The sequence below is a fragment of the Rhyacophila brunnea genome, unplaced genomic scaffold (assembly GCF_057557595.1).
Source record: "Rhyacophila brunnea isolate RB1 unplaced genomic scaffold, BYU_Rbru_1.0 scaffold_19, whole genome shotgun sequence".
Classification (NCBI taxonomy): Eukaryota; Metazoa; Arthropoda; class Insecta; order Trichoptera; family Rhyacophilidae; genus Rhyacophila; species Rhyacophila brunnea.
In genome coordinates, this window is record NW_028232848.1 from 34,537,525 (window position 1) to 34,556,192 (window position 18,668).

General features: G+C 34.5%; 2 protein-coding genes across 3 annotated transcripts; one reads left to right on the forward strand and one right to left on the reverse strand.

The window, feature by feature from the left end:
- Positions 1-136: 136 nt before the first annotated feature.
- LOC147072939 (UPF0729 protein AAEL015238) lies at positions 137-7,372 on the reverse strand. Of its 2 annotated transcripts, XM_085945906.1 has the most exons (3): positions 7,233-7,372; positions 6,739-6,817; positions 137-3,155 (listed from the first exon to the last, which is right to left on the reverse strand). In XM_085945906.1, exon 3 carries the CDS (start codon positions 3,135-3,137, stop codon positions 2,898-2,900), a length of 240 nt encoding a protein of 79 aa, XP_085802032.1. In that variant the 5' UTR covers positions 3,138-3,155; positions 6,739-6,817; positions 7,233-7,372; the 3' UTR covers positions 137-2,897. The 2 variants fall into 2 exon arrangements, with proteins under 2 accessions (XP_085802032.1, XP_085802031.1); XM_085945905.1 differs by lacking the exon at positions 6,739-6,817 and having other exon boundaries at positions 7,233-7,371.
- Positions 7,373-7,814: 442 nt separating this feature from the next.
- CCT3 (chaperonin containing TCP1 subunit 3) lies at positions 7,815-18,668 on the forward strand. Its single transcript, XM_085945908.1, has 12 exons — positions 7,815-7,911; positions 7,988-8,049; positions 8,222-8,398; positions 12,264-12,461; positions 12,587-12,711; positions 13,471-13,666; positions 14,465-14,619; positions 15,329-15,497; positions 15,624-15,716; positions 16,385-16,505; positions 17,159-17,352; positions 17,890-18,668. The coding sequence occupies exons 1-12, from the start codon at positions 7,878-7,880 to the stop codon at positions 18,013-18,015; spliced, it is 1,650 nt and encodes a 549-aa protein (XP_085802034.1). The 5' UTR covers positions 7,815-7,877; the 3' UTR covers positions 18,016-18,668.

The window sequence follows — 18,668 nt, forward strand, 5'->3', positions numbered from 1 at the left end:
CAATTATATAATAATAAAATAAATACTATAAAATGTGACATGTGCATACACTCTTTCTATCACGTTTACTAAAAAATCCATGATCATATTATTATGGAATGTTTAAAATAAAACACTACAATATCATTTTAAATATCTTAACCCTTCCGGTCTTATAGCGCCTGTACACGTGCATGGATTTACTGCACCAATAGTGTGCATTTTAAACCATCACGATAATAATTGTTTACACGCAAAAGTGCCAACTGTCTCGCCAATCTCATTCTTCAAGAGTATGCGATAGAATTAACGCCATCTATTGTCATACAAGAAGAATCTCATATCGAAGTCACGAATTTCGGTTAAGGTCTTTTGATAAAATTTACCATCTGAGACAAGCATGTAAAGAAATATGTTTCACCCAATGACATTAATATGGACGAAGCATCTAGAATATAAAATGACACTCACTTTGTGTCGGGTCTGCCGGATGGCGAAATTCATATTTTAATATCGGTATCCTACGCTCAAATGAACATTCTGCTTGCAAGCGGTCTGGCGACACCGCTGGGTCTGACCATACAAAATTTCTGACTGTCAGGTTTCGACTCCACCGCTATTATTGTGTTACAAAATGCCAATGTGCCTAGTTAAAAATTGTAAAAAAAATCTACTAAACACTCCAAGAAAGATGGGATATCACTTTTCATGTGTTAGTATTATTTATTATTTATAAAATGCCATTTTAAGATAATGTTTATTCAATGCAATTGATTGACAGTACCATTGGACAGTCGCCTGTGATGCGCTGGGCTCACTTGCGTCTAATCTCCGAGAAGTCGTAAGTAACCGAGAATCTGTTTCTAACGCAATGAGTCATGACACTAATACGCCATTACAATAAAGGTTATATTACTATAAATTCTCGAAGCTTGTATCGCATAATGGAAATGGATACGTCATATGGTCACGTGACATCTACCTATACATCTGTGAATGACTTTCATGCACAATTTCTTGTGCGCGCCGGTATGAAGTGAGTTGTCCATTTAATATGTCATTGGTTTCACCAAACTATAATGACTTATCACCTTTTTTACCAACATGAAATCTATAGGGATACAGGGCGAAGTCTTGTGACTTAATTAAATCAAATATCTCACTTGACTCGAATAGAGCTTACTGAATACAGTGTATCTGTCAGACGTCAAGCAGGAATAATGTATTGAAAACTAGGCGAGCTAGATATTTTCACTGAGCAGAACTCAATAACTAATAGCGCCTTTACACATACACAATTTACTTGCACCAATAGTATTTATGTTGAACTATCGCGATAATAACTGTTTACACATAACTTATCGTTCTACGCCCAGATATCAAACAAATTCCCAAGTGTCACGTGAAAATCCAGAAGCTTCCGAACTCGTTTGATTCATGCATCCAATCTTGCGACTAGCAGGATATTACATACATATTTTCTTGTTATGGCCGCGATAATACGTACTGTCAACAGTAAATCCATGCACATGTAAATAGTGTATTATGTTGTGTCGACTCAACATCAATTTTATTCCCACAAGTTTTATGTGCGTCAAGATACAAAAAAAGCATAATTATTAACTCACTGGAATAGCATTTCAACTCTTCGAAACAGTGAGCTATATTGATGGAATAATCTGACATAATAGAATAGAAAAACAAAACTTTTAAAGGCCGAAAAGGGTTAATAAATAACCTGTAACATATTGAAATAAATCACGCAATTAAAATACTGAAACCACCATTTTTAACGGGCGGAGCGACTACCTGGCAGCCTGGATCACCATTCCATGTGCATGAAGAGGAATGCAAAAGGTATTAATTAATAAAATTTGTGAAGGAGAAAAAATATGCTTTGCTCTAAAGAAAATTTGTATGCAATAACTGGCATAAAGAGCTAATTTATTCAGTGTTTCCCAAACTGTGGCAAGCGGTTGATTCACACAGTGTTGTCAATCATTATTTTAAAAGTGAGTACATATTGCAGTATGCCATAAATTGTGTCACACAAAAAAAATCCCTTATATATTATGTAAAACTGAAGGAAAATTTTCAATTAACAGGAGAACGAAAATGTCTTCAATCTAAGATGGAAAATTTGAATTGACCAGACAAAACATTGTTTAATGTTTTAATTTTGTATATTTATAAAACATAGCTTACGACATAACTTGGCCGACGGTTCTTGAGAGAGCCTGACAATCAGAATGCAGTATTGTACTATTTTCATTTAAACAATGTAGCACCCTAAAAGTAGTCATACGGAATATCCCAGTCGCAATGGACATTGGGGCCGACCTGGTCAACCAGGATACCCGATGCTGGACTTGTACCGAGTAACCCCAAGGCCCACACTGGCACGAAACTAAACGTCGATGGTTTTGCTAGTTATTGCACATACTTGGCAATGGCAAAATGTTTGTAGAAATTGATGATTGTTGCATATTGAAATAAATACTAATAATTTGAATGAAATATGCAATCGAATTAATCTTCATTTATTGCATTCGAAGACAATCAATAACTACCAATATTATATTTCGCAACTGGATCGTAAACTAAAAATCATCAAAACTAGTCAATAATGTTTTAAGTGGGGTGTGTCGAAATCACATTGCAAAATTTAAATATGCACAAAATATAACAGTCAAAAACAACCTAAAACTAGTACAAATGAAATTTTAAAATTTGTCCAACTCTAAAATAGAACATTATTCTGCACAGTCATAAACCCAGATGACTTCCATAGAGATTGGTAATCGCAATCTGAATTCATGAAGCTATCTATGAAAGAGTACAAATACTTATATAATGAATTTAATATAGATTCCCATCCCTAGTCGATTGTATTGATTTCCTAAATAAAATTTTCTACGTTAATCTGATTTGGATTTTGCTGAATCGGTTATATTAGTATCGTCTTGTTTCTCTTCAATTTTTTTATTTGGAAACGGGCAGACTCCTCCAGGGCACGAGAACGGGAATTCGGTCTCTTTCACGGCTCCTTTCTCGTCTTTCTTCTCCCACGGATTCCAGAACCTCAAGACGTACGGCTGGATGAACTTGTGCCATAGAAATAGCAGCACAGGAATGAAAATGCAAGGGACGCACACCATGTTTATGTATTGGGTTTCCTGAAATAAGCAAAATTAGAAATATAATTAAGTACGCTATATTGTAGTATAATTAAATACACATAAGTATGAAAGTTCGATAGTTTTGACAGAAAATATGACATAGTTAAAAAGATGCCAAGCAAGAATGAGAGAACGATGCAATAGGCTTTATGTAAGAGCAGCCGGAAACAATAATAAATTTACCCTACGTAATTCGTGAACAGTAGAAGAAAGAGCAATTTCAAGGTTAAGCTGTTCCACCATAATTACACGTGCATGGATTTACTGTTCACAGTAAGAAAATGTATGGGTAAACATGTATTATCCTGCAGTTGGCAAGTTTGCGTGCATGAATCAAACAAGTTTGTAAGCTTCTGAATTTTAATGCGCAAGTAAAATCTATGCCTGCGCAGTAGAACGATAATGGCGAACCTGCCGGTAAAAAAACGAACTACTCATTTTGAAGTTAACCGATTTTCAATACATCCTGTCAAATAGTACTATAAAATGACAATATCGCGTCTCGCTTACTCTTGAAGAATGAGATTGGAGAGACAGTCAGCACTTTTACGTGTAAACAGTTATTATCACGATAGTTTAAAATAATCACTATTGCTGACAGTAAATCCATGCACGTGTACAGGTGCAATGCTATACCAAAACTCTGTATAAAACCATTCAGGAACATATCAAAAACGGATTGTTTATTACAGTCGAGTTGAACTAGAAAATTGTCAAATGAAAAAATGCAAAACAACTGATTAATTATGTTTAATAACTTTAGATGTAAGTTTCTTTCGTGGTAAATATAGATTACCTAATGAGGTGTGTTACTTACAGGTCAATAAGCTTTAATTTAGACATTACAAGACTACATTTTGTTACAATATGTCAAATTGTCAAACAGAAACAAAGCACGGAAAATTTCAATTTGAACTCTAGAACAGTGCTTCCCAACTGCTGGTCCGGAATAGTTGTCGCCCATTTTAAAAAGCTTAATATGAAAAAAATTCCAACCAATATTAATAAGAGCATACATTGGTTCAAAACTTTAATCGTTTTTCCCCTGAAAAATGAGAATCCTCGTAAAAGCGATCTATAGATTAATAATCCTTCCACGGAAGACGTCAATACATGCGCAGTTAATACACAATAAATAGAAAAAAGGCTTTTTCAACCATGTTAGAAATAGAGAAACGGAGTGGATATCAATTCAGCACTTTGTCTTCCGAAATAACACTGAAGTTACCAAATATTCTAGCGAAGATGGAGCAGCGGATTTGCACTATTTTTTGGTTCTCAAAACTCCAGGAGTTCTATCATTTACAATCGGTATCTGATTATTTCAATTAATGATAGAAATTTCACTTTATGTAGTCGTAATCAGACTATCCTGTGTCTGTCATTTCGAACTGGTGTATTATAAGATTTAAAAACTAATAAACAAAATACTAGAAAGCGTTAGTAGTCTGCGAAATATTTCTCCCGGTCCACAGGTGTAAAAAGATTGGTGAACACTTTTGAATTGATGGTGCAACATTAGCTCCTTTATTCCAATGTACCGGGATGAGATTATTTGAATTGATATTACCTTTGTTTAGTTACTCTAATAATTCCACAATCTCATCACAATACATTCCACTCACTGTGCTGACTAAAAGAATACGATTGTTTTTAATTTTACTAATGCAATTTCATCTATATTGTATCATTTTAATAGTTTTAGTCTTATATTTTCAGTTCTAAATGTTTTATTTTAAAATTACCTTTTTGAAACACTTCAAATTTTAATATTAAGACGATACATCAGTGAAACACCAAATAATTTTCAACTAGAGGCGCAACAAAATTTTGGACTCGCTAGCATTCGGAGAGAACGTCGAGCTGGGAACACGTCAATTTGTTTCGTTATGGCGACGGGGTTATTAATTCTTAAATTTTGTAAAGATGCCTAAAAATGTTACCCATTTACTTGAAAAAGAAAACATGTCAATGAATATATTATTATTGTTACCAATAGAACAATAAACAGAACATTAAATGGACGCATGTTGGATTTATATGACAAATTATATTTCATTTGGCATGCGTCATTTGCACCTGTGACCCGCAATTCGCGCATCGCGTAGCCAAGATCTTTTTTGACCGTGCCTCAACTGAGGTATAGCCTTAACCACTTGACTGTTTATCCCGAGTGTGACTCGGGCACGCGTTTACTTCGCACACTGACTAGCCTGAGTCTCAGTCGGGCGTTTTTTTTATCAAGTTGACAGGAATGTTTATCACGAGCTACATTCGGGAAGATCGTATTTCAACTTGTCACACAGTTTATTATTTGTTTTGACTGGTATTTGAGTGATAAATGAGCCATATGACATAATAAAAGCTTTATTTACTGCCGGGCAGAGCGGGCCTAATTAGTCAATGACTTCATTGTTCATGCATAGTTATTTTTGTGTTAAGTACGTCGCATGTTATTGTAATTTGAATTTTGTTATTTTTGAGCACATTTTAGAAGTAAGTTCGTAAAAAATAAGTATATATTATTTATACTTATTAGCTTCATTTTAGTTACCAACCAATACCATCTACGGCGAATAAAGAAAGGCCTACTAGACGTGCAAAGTATGCTGCTCACATATGAATGAAAACGACAAACGAATACGGAAGGAGACGAGATTGTGATGTAGGGTTGTGTATTGAATTTTTTAAAATTTACCATACCAAAAAGACTTAATTATTTCTGTATTCTGTAATATTTAAAACATAAACCTACATATCGATCGTGTTTAGGAAAAAGGGCGTAACCCACACAGATCAAATTTTACAGGAGAAGCAAAAAACGTTTTTTGAATGATTTTGGTTCAAATTAATAAAAAAAAAATAGGCACAGACATTGGGTGCATGATGATTGATGATTTGGTCAAAAGTTATTACAGAAAAATCAATAAAATTGAGGGTAAATGCTTTTTTCCTTAAATTAAAACTTAATTAAAACTCAATTAAAACCTGAATTTAGATAATAAATCGGCGTTTGTGGCTTACTTTCTTTTTACAGAACGTGTATTTAATTGTATACATTGTTAATATATCATAAAAGCACTTTTAGAAAAATCGAGGGTTACGCCCTTTTTCCTAAACACACTCGATATCTGTTGTGATAAAATGTAGAAAAACATTCAAAAAATTTGACATTTTTCATAAAATTTTAAATATTGTAAAAAAGTGTTAATTTAATGTGAAAAAAAGTAAAACAAACGTAAAAATAAAATTTTTAATAAATTGTTTGAAAAATGTTTAAAAAAATATCTGACAATTTTTAGACACTCTTTCTCACCAAAATATAACTGGGAAGTGGTTAATAGTAGATAACACTTTATAAAAAAATATTTGTGCGAAGATAATAATATAATATGGGCAGTGGAGCCAAATACGCTTAGGAAACTATACTCCAATAAATTGAAAGTGTTTGTACAATGATAAATACATATTTACAATGTGGTACAATACAGCATATTTACACAAACTCTATTAAAACAATTGGCTGTTGACTATTCGCTTAAAACCCAATATAAGAGAAAAAAAATAGATTAACACTTGCTTGAATTTTAAATCCACACGTATTGACAGGTCTTGTGAATTTCGCCTATCGACTGGAGACTGGAGTCTAACTTGGCATCCTACACAGGTAAGACAGTGAAGTCAACTACCAAACATGATTCCAAAGTCTACATGAACACAAAATTATAACCGCTCATGCATTGTTATAATTGCAAGTGGTGCAATTTTATTTGTTTACACGGAATATAGAAATAAAAACAGGTTAATAAATGATTCGTGAATTCCTAACTGTACATGGGCAAGCTCAGCAAAAAAATATATTTAAAAAAACAAGTTGGCCTTGTTTTAATTTGAAAATCACGGAAGCGATTGTATGAATAATGAGGAAGCTCAAAAGAGAATTTCGCTGAACATACAGCGAGTTAAAAATTTAAAATAATAATCGCAGATTACCACAAAATATAGTTTTTGTATGCTAATCAGAATGCAAGTGAAAATAATAATATGCCAAAGATATTTCCGTATGTAGCATACCTGCCTGCAGCAATGCGGTGAAAGCTGGTCAATATACAACTGAAATTCGATGATTTTCCACAATATTAACTTGAGAGTGGAATAAGTTATTTTATAATATTTACTATTAATTTATTATCTTTGTTATCAATAATGTCACTGCGTGATTGACGTCAATGTCAGTTTTTTTTTTTATAGTTTCTTCTTCTTTAACAAAACAATGTTACCATATTACCAAATCAGTACATAGATAATAGTATTTACGCGGTACACTTTGTATGCGGCAAAGAGGTTGGATTATGCCACCTTTTTTTTTTAAATTTTTCTGTATTGTAATGAAGAGATTTTTTTTATTTTCTGAAGCCTTTTTTTAAATATTTTACTGAAACATGAATGATTTTTGAAATAGTTAATTTCGATTAATTGATTTCTATGTAGGTCCTACCTACCTCAATGGTAATGATCAAGTATTCACGAAACACTTCTAGAAAGATCTAACAAAATCTACGGTTCTCCATAGCCAAATAAATATCATATGACGCATTATAGTCATAACTCTTCTTTTTGTTAATATGAGGAATATTTCTGTCTCTTTCTTCTGACAGTGTTAACCAAGTAACCACGCGATTTCGGTTTTTGAAAAAACGTGATTTAAATTTACCGAAAATGTACGGAGGACAAGCACCAATTCTGGTTTTGAGTTAGTATACACTTCAATCATATTGAAAATGTTATATTCTGAGTATTTTTTGTTTTAATGCGTGTTTAATTTTTAGGCCAAAACACCAAACGTGAATCGGGTAGAAAAGTGCAATTGGAAAATGTGAATGCCGGAAAAGTGAGTTATTTTGTGTATATACTTCTCGAATAACGTTGAAAAAGTGTGTATCAATTACTAGTTTCATATGCTGTTATGTGTATTTATTGATTGATACAGAAAACAGACTTTTGTTGTTAATTTTGTGTGGGTGTATCATAGGCTGAATCATGGTTTCTTTTACTTGTTTCAGGCTATAGCTGATGTTATTAGGACATGCCTTGGTCCAAGGGCTATGTTAAAAATGCTTATGGATCCTATGGGCGGAATCGTAATGACAAATGATGGAAATGCAATCCTCCGTGAGATCACCGTACAACACCCGGCTGCAAAATCCATGATCGAAATCGCCAGAACACAGGATGAAGAGGTAACTTGATTAATTTGTTTGCATGTTATACTTTTATTTAATGGTATAATAGTAAATTATCTCTTTTAATTCAATGTGTAGGTACCTAACATTATACCAACACTACAAATTGTGGTTTCACACCCTAAACTTGTGTAATGTGAACCAACAATAAATGATATTGCTGATGACACACTATTTCTTCTTTCTTATAGGGGTATATCTTGCAGTAGCGAAGGGTGGAGGTAGGTTATTAAGATCCGCCATAAATAGTGCACATTAACCTTTGTTAGTCATATGTAGGTATTTGTTTTCATTTAACTAAGACTACAGTTTACAGAAATACTGGGTTAGTTTTTAAAAATTAATTAAACCATGCTTAGATTAAACCATAATAGTTTTGGTATACAGGCAATGCGACAAAATTGTGCACATTTTTTCATTCATTTCATTTGTTTTCGTTGGATTAAGAATATTCCACATATTGTTAGATCATTTTTTTAAATTCATTAAGCCCTACCTAACCAAACTATAATAGATGTGTTATATTATTCTATCTATAAAATATTCAAAGTTATGTATGATTTAATTGGATAATTTTAGATATTTTATAGATAGACGAGTATTTTTTGACTATTATCTATCATGGCTTGGTTTAGGCAGGGTTTAATTGAATTTTAAAAACTAACCAACCATCTGTAAATTGTAGTCTTATTTCAATGAAAATGACTGATAAAGTTTAACGTGCGCTATTTATGGCAGATCTTAACAGCCTGCCTCCGCCCTTTGCCACTGATATCTTGCTGTGCTATCTGTGTTCAGTTGGTTGCCAGAAATATTAATTACAACTATTTACTGATGACTTTCATTTTGCACTAGTGTTGTAAATCCAAAGATTATGTACGTTTGCAAAAACACACTACTTAAGCACCTATTACACTTTTTGAATTAAAATCTCATGGTAATTCCAGAACATTTTTTTATTGTGGTTGAATTGGCAACTATAGAAAAGTCATTATTTTTTGTGTTGGTACCACTGTAAATACATAAGTGGAAAATAAAATGAATGGTGGCCTGTTGGCATTTTTGCTTTGTTGATATAGGTAAAGACTATTATTACATGACGATTTTATGCGATCGTTCATTTGTCAACTGCAAAAATTGTACATACAGTTAGTACTCTCTCAGTAATCCGTCACCCCAAAAACCAGACAAGTGTCCAATTAGTGAAAGTGGCGGATTATAGTGCATGCATATAAAATATGATAAAAATTAAAACAGGTATTTTGTAAAAATATTTTTTTTGAGAAATTTGTACTAGCAAATTACGGTTTTATTTATAATCAAAATATTACACTTGACAAACAGTAAATCACTTGACACAACCAGTTGTTGAGTGAGGCAGATAATCTGGAATGGCTTAGGATTCCTGGCTTTACCTATGACCAAAAGCTTCATTTTGCGTGTCCCGGTTGCATTGGAGCACGGCTTAATTGTGATGCGGTCCTTGGGTACTTTCTTCCCTGGTACATTACTTTCTTCGCGATAAACGTACGTTTTACGAAGGAGAAGTTTCCAAAATAAACCTGTCTCATCTGCGTTGTATACATGTACGCGGCGGACTACTGAATTTGACAATCAAATACCGGCGAATTATAGAGCTTGATTTTGTGCTTTCAACTAGTAAAAATAACGGCGGATTATGGTAGTTGTCGGATAATCAAGCGGCGGATTACTGAGAGTGTACTGTACTAATACGTAAACATTGCAGATTTGTCGACATTAGATCCATTATCCAGGTCTGCACTGAGACAAAAACTTATTCTATCAATATATAGGTAAATCATTCTACAGTGGCACCATAGGCGTTTCGCGTATGTATTGGAATTGTTTGCTGCAATGCCTGATTTAACCTTTTCCACTCAAATTTTTTTTTATAGTTACATACCACCCACTCGAGACTTTTTTCCGTAAAAAGCACAATTTCAATATAAAACATTTAATTGGTGAAAAAAATGTAAAAAAAAAAATTTTTTTTTTTTATTATTTCTGTAAAATAGATTTATAATGAATATACTGTACTTATTTTTAGTTTATTTATAATTCTTCATTGTGTGGTATTTCACAAAGCAATCTCCAATATGTAATCCTGGCTTATCACAGAATCGTAATGAAATAGCGGTATGTAGAGAAGTGGCTATAAAGTGTAAATCGTCCATACATATACTTATGACTGTAAATATGATCCAAATGAATTGCCTTCAAATACACTTGTAATATAAGCGGCCGTCTCGTAAATTTCCTAAATTAGTTTCGGGCTCATAACAACTCATTCCCAGTGCGGTACACATTATCAAAAGATTTCTCAAAAAATAATAAATCGATACGTAATAATTCTCATTTGACTCATTAGAGTATTTCACATTATATTTGTAAGGTTCCGAATCGGCATAATATACTAGTAAGTATTGTCATCAAAAACAGTCTATTCAAATATAAAACTATCTATCTAACTAAATATCAACTATATGAGACGCCCCTGCGCAAGCGAGAACCAATAAAAAATATAAACACACTTCAAAATCATGCGTGACAAACACTTCAGTTCACTCTAGTCTGGGAACGTTCAATAAATAAAATTTATGTGACAAAAAAACATTGCTTGCAAGCGACGACCTATCTACGAATAAAAAAAGAGAAGATTCCGATAAAAATACTATTAAACATTATATAATTTTAGAAAAACACTAACTGAGAGAATATATCACAACCAATAGAAAAATGATATATTCTTATATCTTGTGAATTATTCGTTTGAATAAAAGAAATAGTTAATTAAAAATTATTAGCAAGTACAAGAAGTTGCTTAAAAAATATTGGAGAAATTCCTAGACGTCGGTTAGTAATCATTTGTAATAGTAAAATAGCTACCTACTTTGATTTAATAAACAAAAATCGATTGCCGAAGTAACATGATTTCGAAGAGCGCTGAGTGGTAGGTATTTAATAGCCAATAGCTTAAATATTGTCGTCATTAGTATGTCTTCCGTAGCATAATGGTTGAATGCGACGAGTTTGGGGCGTTTACCCGTTGGAGATGCCGGGTTCGATTCCCGACCGGTTGGCTTACTTTTTTCAAAAAAAGTTTTTTCTATTGGTTGTGATATATTCTCTCAGTTAGTGTTTTTCTAAAATTATAATATAATAATAATATATATAATATTATAATGTTCAATAATCAGAATGATATATTCTTAAATCTTGTGAATTATTCGTTTGAATAAAAGAAATAGTTAATTAAAAATACTATGTTGAAATTACGCACGCAGTATTCTTTTGCCGACTTCTTTCTCAGATAAATGTAATAACCTATTATTATTCATTCTAACTTGATTGAAATCGCATTATAAAAATTTCTGAAAATATTACAAAAAATGACTTTATAGGCGTGCCGCCGCTACGGCGGCACTCGAGTAATACGGGAAACTTCTAATGCCACCGATATGGCGGCACTCGAGTGTTAAGGGCTAATGCTAACAAACAAAACCACTACAACTGCAAGTCAAAGATAAAGCCAAGATAAAGCGTACTAATTTCCACTGCGAATATGTAGTAGAACCATTGTATCTTGGCCACGATTATATGTGCGCTGTGTGATTTGTCAAGATTTTAGTGGGGGTTGGGGCCGTAAAAATACACCAGAAAGTGCAGGGGGAAACTTAGTTCTGCAGTTCACCGCTAACACGTCCTCACCCATGGTATAATGGTAAGACTATAGTCATTTATGAGGAGCGTTATTGGCATTTTCCCCACTCACCCACAGGGGGGCACTCAACGAAATGTTAAGCCATTGTGGATGTTTATAAGTAAGAAATATAATTTATAGGTTGGAGATGGCACCACGTCCGTTATCGTATTGGCGGGAGAGATCCTCGCCGTATCAGAGCAGTTCCTGCAGCAGAACATTCACCCGACAGCCATCATCAGGCAGTACCGTCGGGCGCTTGAGGACGCTGTCAACATCTTGGAGACCAAAGCCTCAATTCCCATTGACGTCAAAGACAAAGAAAAGCTGAAGGATGTGGTAAATATTGTGTACCATATTATTTCAAAATATCACTATGACGAAAAATATGCTTGTCATATTATCATGGCATTAGTTTACATGAAATGAAATTAATTCATTGAAAAATTATATATTGTTTATAGGTTCGCTCATGTGTGGCTACAAAGTTCATCGGACGCTGGACAGAACTGGCAGTCAACATCGCCCTTGATGCCGTGCAAACTGTCATGATGACCGAAAATGGCCGCACAGAAGTCGACATCAAACGGTATAATCTTGGTCAAATTTAAAAAAATCTTTGCCCTTCCCGGTTACAAATGAAAGATTTGAATTTCGCAGTTACGAATGAAAGATTGGCACTTGTAATTATACTGAAGGTTTTTTAAAACTTGCAGAGGTTCGAGGCTTCTCCGACTGTCAATAATGTATCTGTGGTTGTTTTGTGAAGGGATGGCAGAATTTATTTTAATTCCCGCAGTAAGGTTATATTTAGCACACATTGAATTAATGACGTATATTGTTGCATTGTGGGTGGTTGAATGCCATTACAATGCATGACGGCTTTCTAGGTTGGGAGGGGGTTAGGACTCAATTCCATACTTGATGCTAGCGGTTAGCAGGTTGTCGGCTGGCAGTTGTCACTCGAGGAAGTCACAGGGAGATTTCAACGCTGTACTTATTACTACAATAATGTCTTTCCCATTAGTGTAGGATATTCTTGAAACTCTCCCATAGGACTATGATTTTCGATTAAACTAGCCAAATATCTTGATTTACTCAATTTGGATTCCAAAGAATTTGTGTTGTGTCCAAATCCCACACCTTCTTAGTTCATAAAAAAAAACTAGGCCATGTGGTAGATATCCCTGTGCAACTCCAAAGCTAAAATTTTCTGTAAAATCAGGGGTGTGTCACTACGAATGAGACATGTCATATTATGTATTGTATGATATAACGGTGACTATTATAAAATGTTTAATAATCAAAATAAATTACTCATGCAATAAGTACTTCTATTGAATTTCAGGTACGCCAAGGTGGAGAAAATTCCCGGAGGCTCAATAGATGAGTCGTGCGTTCTTAGCGGCGTGATGCTGAACAAGGATGTGACGCATGCCAAGATGCGGCGCTACATCGAAAATCCTCGCATCATCCTGCTGGACTGCCCGCTCGAGTACAAGAAAGGGGAGAGCCAGACCAATGTGGAGATCATGGGAGAACAGGTAATTAAGAGCATACTTAAAACTGCAAATAATTTTCAGCAATAGGTGGGATGTAATTTTGCACGCGTTGCCATTCAAAGAGCGATAGTCGACCTGTGAGCACGTCAATTTGTTTTGTGATGGCTTCGGAGGAATTAATTCTTAAATCGTGTAAAGATGACTAAAAACATTACGTATTTACTCGAAAAACAAAACATGTCAATAAATGTATTATTATTATTACTTAAATAACATTAAATGGACGCATGTTGAATTTTTATGACAAATTATGTTTTGTTCGTCACGCATCATTTGCACAATCTGCACGTCACGTAATCACGATCGTTTTAGACCATGCCTCAGCTGAAGTATAGCCTTAATGGATGCTAAAAGAAATCATTACAGTGGAATCGAATTCATTCAGTTATATTTGCTGGCCCGACCTCTCATTCAGATCGATAAGATCATTAACATAAAGGTTTTTTTAATGTATGAGGACCCCACCCCATCTTGTGAGTACCGGACCGTCTCCAAAGTTTAATAAAAAGTATTGTCACCACTTCAATACCCGTGTAGTGAATTGTCTGTGTGTATGGGAAATATGCGAAACAGAAATCTGACATACAACATTACAGATTTTAGCTTATCTTTTTATATTATAGAATAGAAACACATTGTGATATTTTTATTATAAAGAGTTAACCTTTTTTCCACTATTGAACATTCTTTCAATTTACAACCTCGACATAAAGGGCTTAACCCAAAAGATGTGAGTTGTGTGACAATTCTGTATAATATGCTGTTCATATTATTTTGTAGGACTTCACAAGGATGCTCCAGTTGGAAGAAGAGCACGTCCTTCGACTGTGTAATGACATCATCGCTCTGAAACCTGATGTCATCTTCACGGAGAAAGGAGTGTCCGATCTGGCACAGCATTATTTGCTCAAAGCTGGCATCACCGCCATCAGAAGGTTAGTTTGCCAATGAGGAAATAAATTCGTTTGCAGCATCTTTATCTGTATTGGCAGCTTCTCCAATGAATTTAATATTATGTATAGAATACCTCAGTTTAAATTTGTCGAACCAGACTTTACTTGCTTGATATTCCATGTCTGATTATAATCATATTTCCACAATTGAATATATCACGGTCCGGCCTACGTCATATGAACGGCCGATTGAAAGAAAGCGCCTAATCTTTGTCTCGTTTGTAGGAAGTTTTGAGTTTGTAATTTCTCTTTGCCGTTTCTTACTCATGTTTATAAATATATAAAGGTGAAATATTTACATATACATAAATAAACTGGCAAAATGCACAACGCATTGACTTGTAAAACGATCATTGATTTAGTGGCTATGCAGTATTGAACTGGACACTTAAATTCCAATGTATTCCATCTTACTCTAACCCATATATTTTTTGCGCAACACTACTGAAAACTTTCTCTGTCACACCCACATGCCAATTTTGCTCAGGCCTTCATCAAAACATATTTTTATTAAATTCAAAATGTCATAATTACCAATTAAAGGCACTGAATATGTACATAATATATAGGATATTGGTTACAATTTAATTCAATGTAATGTCTCCAATATGAATTGGCAGTTGTCACCGTGATTAAAAACAATAAATTTCGAACTATGGAGCTTCAATGACCGTGTATAATTTGTTTGCAGAGTGCGCAAGTCAGACAACAACCGCATTGCGCGCGCTTGCGGTGCGACAGTGGTTAACCGAGCTGAGGAGCTGAAGGAAAGTGATGTAGGAACGGGAGCTGGACTCTTCGAGGTCAAGAAAATGGGAGACGAGTACTTCACATACGTCACAAAATGCAAAGACCCCAAGGTTAGTATTATCTTATCATTATTGGTCCAAATTGGATTTAGCCATGTATGTGTAGTAAGTAAAGTGTCATATTTGGTAGTTGTTAATTGTTTCTATTTTTCATATTTATTTTTTTGTCTGTTTTAGGCGTGCACAATTCTGTTGAGGGGTGCCTCCAAGGATGTCCTCAATGAGACGGAGAGAAACCTTCAGGACGCTCTTCACGTAGCTCGTAACCTTGTAAGTTCTTCCCGACTGTTTAACCTAGTACACACCTACGTACATCTGCCCACAAATTATATGATAAGTCTTCTTTGTCACCTTTTTTGTGCAAGCACTTTGTTTGCATACGTTCCCGCATCTTCCCCGGAGCTTTCCCACTTTTCATGTAATTTAAAGCATAGTTTACTTCTCAGGATGTAATTTTGGGAGCATGGTCTTCATCATTTTGATTTCTCTGAATATATGAATCTATAATTGTATTGTCAGTGTTCCCAATTTCTGATGCTTTTGCTTTTAGTGCTGTGATTTGCCGTTTTCCTATCGACAATCATTGCTTGTTTCTGATCAAACTTCTCCCTGCTTTCACAATTGCTTGTATGAGGTTTACATTGAATTTACGAAGGTCTTCTCTTATCCTTTTACGGAGGGTTTTGCAGAGTGATAAATACTCCTTATCGTTTTGAGCCTGTCTATCGCTCTTGGTTTGCCTTCTCTGCTCCATAAGACTTGTATACATAAATATTATCATGTACCAACTTAGTTGAATGAATGTATCAGTACATTAAGTTACATTCATTGTATTTTGTGAATGTCAATTAAATTACATTGATACAGTTGACAAGTTGTGAGAGTTTTCTTGAGGTGAGCCTGTTTACTCAATTTAATATGAATGCTTTTATCTACAGATGCTAGCTCCGATGTTAGTTGCTGGAGGCGGTGCCGTTGAAATGTTGGTTTCGCAAGCCCTCTCCAACACAAAAGACTTCCCTGAGAATTCACCCTACAAAGCTGTCGCCCATGCTCTAGGTCAGTATATTGTACCGTTGACCATAATAGCCTTTGTGTGCTGATAGAATCTTCGATGTTGGGCTGCCCTCATTGCAAATTATTCTCTCCATGGTCTGCCCCAGTGTGATTTATCCGTCACGATTATTATCTTTTTATAATAAATTATTGTGTCAAACAAAACCCTTAGTCAGGGTGATAAATTACAAATTATAATTGTAGTGTTAACATATTATTTCAGCGGCAAAGGGTGGAGGTAGGCTGTTAGGATTCGACATAAGTAGTGGACACTAAATTTTGTCAGTAATACGTATTTGTGTTCATTGAAGTAACACTACAAATTGCATATAGTGTAGGTTAGTTTTTAAAATTCAATAAAACTAAGCCATAATAGAAATAGACAAGAAATATTTTATAGATACACAGATATTTTTTATCTATTATTGTTTTTGTTTATGCAGGGCTTAAAATGGAATTCTTCCATGTAAAAATATTATTTCAATTCAGTAGAGTGTGACATGTATAGTGTTGTTACTGGAGTATTGCAAGCATTTTACTTCACCGAATAGCCACAATTCTCCCAAAGCGTTTCACACTCAAATAAATAAATAATGAATAGGTTTCCAAGAATTTTGATTGTACAATTTTATCAAGCTATGTGTTGCCTTTTACAGAGATTATCCCGCGTACCCTGGCCCAGAATTGTGGAGCGAACACGATTCGCACCCTGACAGCTCTGCGGGCGAAGCACACGCAGGGCGCGACAGGCTCCAAGGGGCCATGCACCTTCGGTATCGATGGGGAGACTGGCGAGATTGTCGACATGGCGGCCGCCGGAGTCTGGGAACCCCTTAGCGTTAAATTACAGGTAAATAATTGTCTCCTTATGAAGTCGAGACGATTGAGAAATTTACAATCAAAATATGTTATCTAATTCAGATCAGGACATGAGTGAAGTTGGCAGTTTTTGAACCTTTTTTCGTGTCTTTGATTTGGTAGGCGGAGCAAAATTTATATTTTGTAAGATAGTGAATTGAAATTGAAACATGGCAACTGGTTTATAACTATTATCTTATGATTGCTCATTTTAATATTTTACTGAATTTGTGAACACGCCTAATATGAATAATTACAATTCAATTCCATATTGAGACATTTGTTGATTCATCTCTTACTCAAGGATTGCACCCTTCATTGTCATTACGCCATTCAAAGTCAGAACTACATGTATCCAACGACTTCGTAATTTGGGTATAACATAATGGAATGGAGGGCAATTAATAGAATTGACTGTTTCAGTGGATTAAATTCTTTTGGTAGAGAAGTTTTTCTTCAACATATTATAATATAACAGCTTGTAGCTAATTTAATCAAATCCCAATAATCCATTCATTTCCTGTTCCAGACCTACAAAACCGCAGTAGAAACCGCCATCTTGCTCCTCCGCATCGATGACATCGTCTCCGGTTCCAAAAAGAGAGATGGGGCAGGCGAAGGCGCCACACCGTCGCAAATGGCGGCTCAAGAATAACAATCTCCGCCTATTTATTATGTTACTATACTCAATATAAATAACATTATTCTTTTATTATTATTAAAACACACATGCAGTATTTGAAGAATTCGCATTAATAATGGTCAGTGTTACAAATTGACATGGGTTCCCATTAGTGATGGTCGGATGTCGCATTAGTTTTAATCTCGTTTCTCCGTCAATTCTTTGGAGAAAGGAAGAAGAACATGGTCATTACTGCAGTAGCATTTCAAGTGTGTCAAATTGTAACATGGATCATTAACGGTGTTGAGACTTCATCTAGTAACACTTAGTCACATCCAACATTGCTTTATTGAGTGATCTTACTAACGACATAATTAATTGTCTTATGGGATGAACTTAGAATGTTTTCATTTTAGCTCACCACCTACACAATATTACGAAAGATAACTCATTCATAACAATATTTTGAATATTGTCTTCACATATTCTATGTGAACTGAATTATAGTTTTATTTCATTCTTATGCAAAGGACAATACTGTGAAACCTGTAATGGTGCATTTCTCACATTCAATGTCTGTCAGTTCAACGTCTTTATTATGTTGGATTTTTCATGTATCACCATTAATTTTAATGTAATAATAATTTACTAATAGACTTTTTACAATAAATGCTTTATCTTTATTA

What these genes read in the sequence shown, in the direction of transcription:
- LOC147072939 (XM_085945906.1), bottom strand. Translation starts at nt 3,137, where the DNA reads ATGGTGTGCGTCCCTTGCATTTTCATTCCTGTGCTGCTATTTCTATGG.
- CCT3 (XM_085945908.1), top strand. Translation starts at nt 7,878, where the DNA reads ATGTACGGAGGACAAGCACCAATTCTGGTTTTGA. An exon ending in CCAGAACACAGGATGAAGAG is followed by an intron (nt 8,399 to 12,263) that starts GTAACTTGATTA and finishes TATAATTTATAG; the next exon opens with GTTGGAGATGGCACCACGTC. An exon ending in CCCTTAGCGTTAAATTACAG is followed by an intron (nt 17,353 to 17,889) that starts GTAAATAATTGT and finishes TTCCTGTTCCAG; the next exon opens with ACCTACAAAACCGCAGTAGA.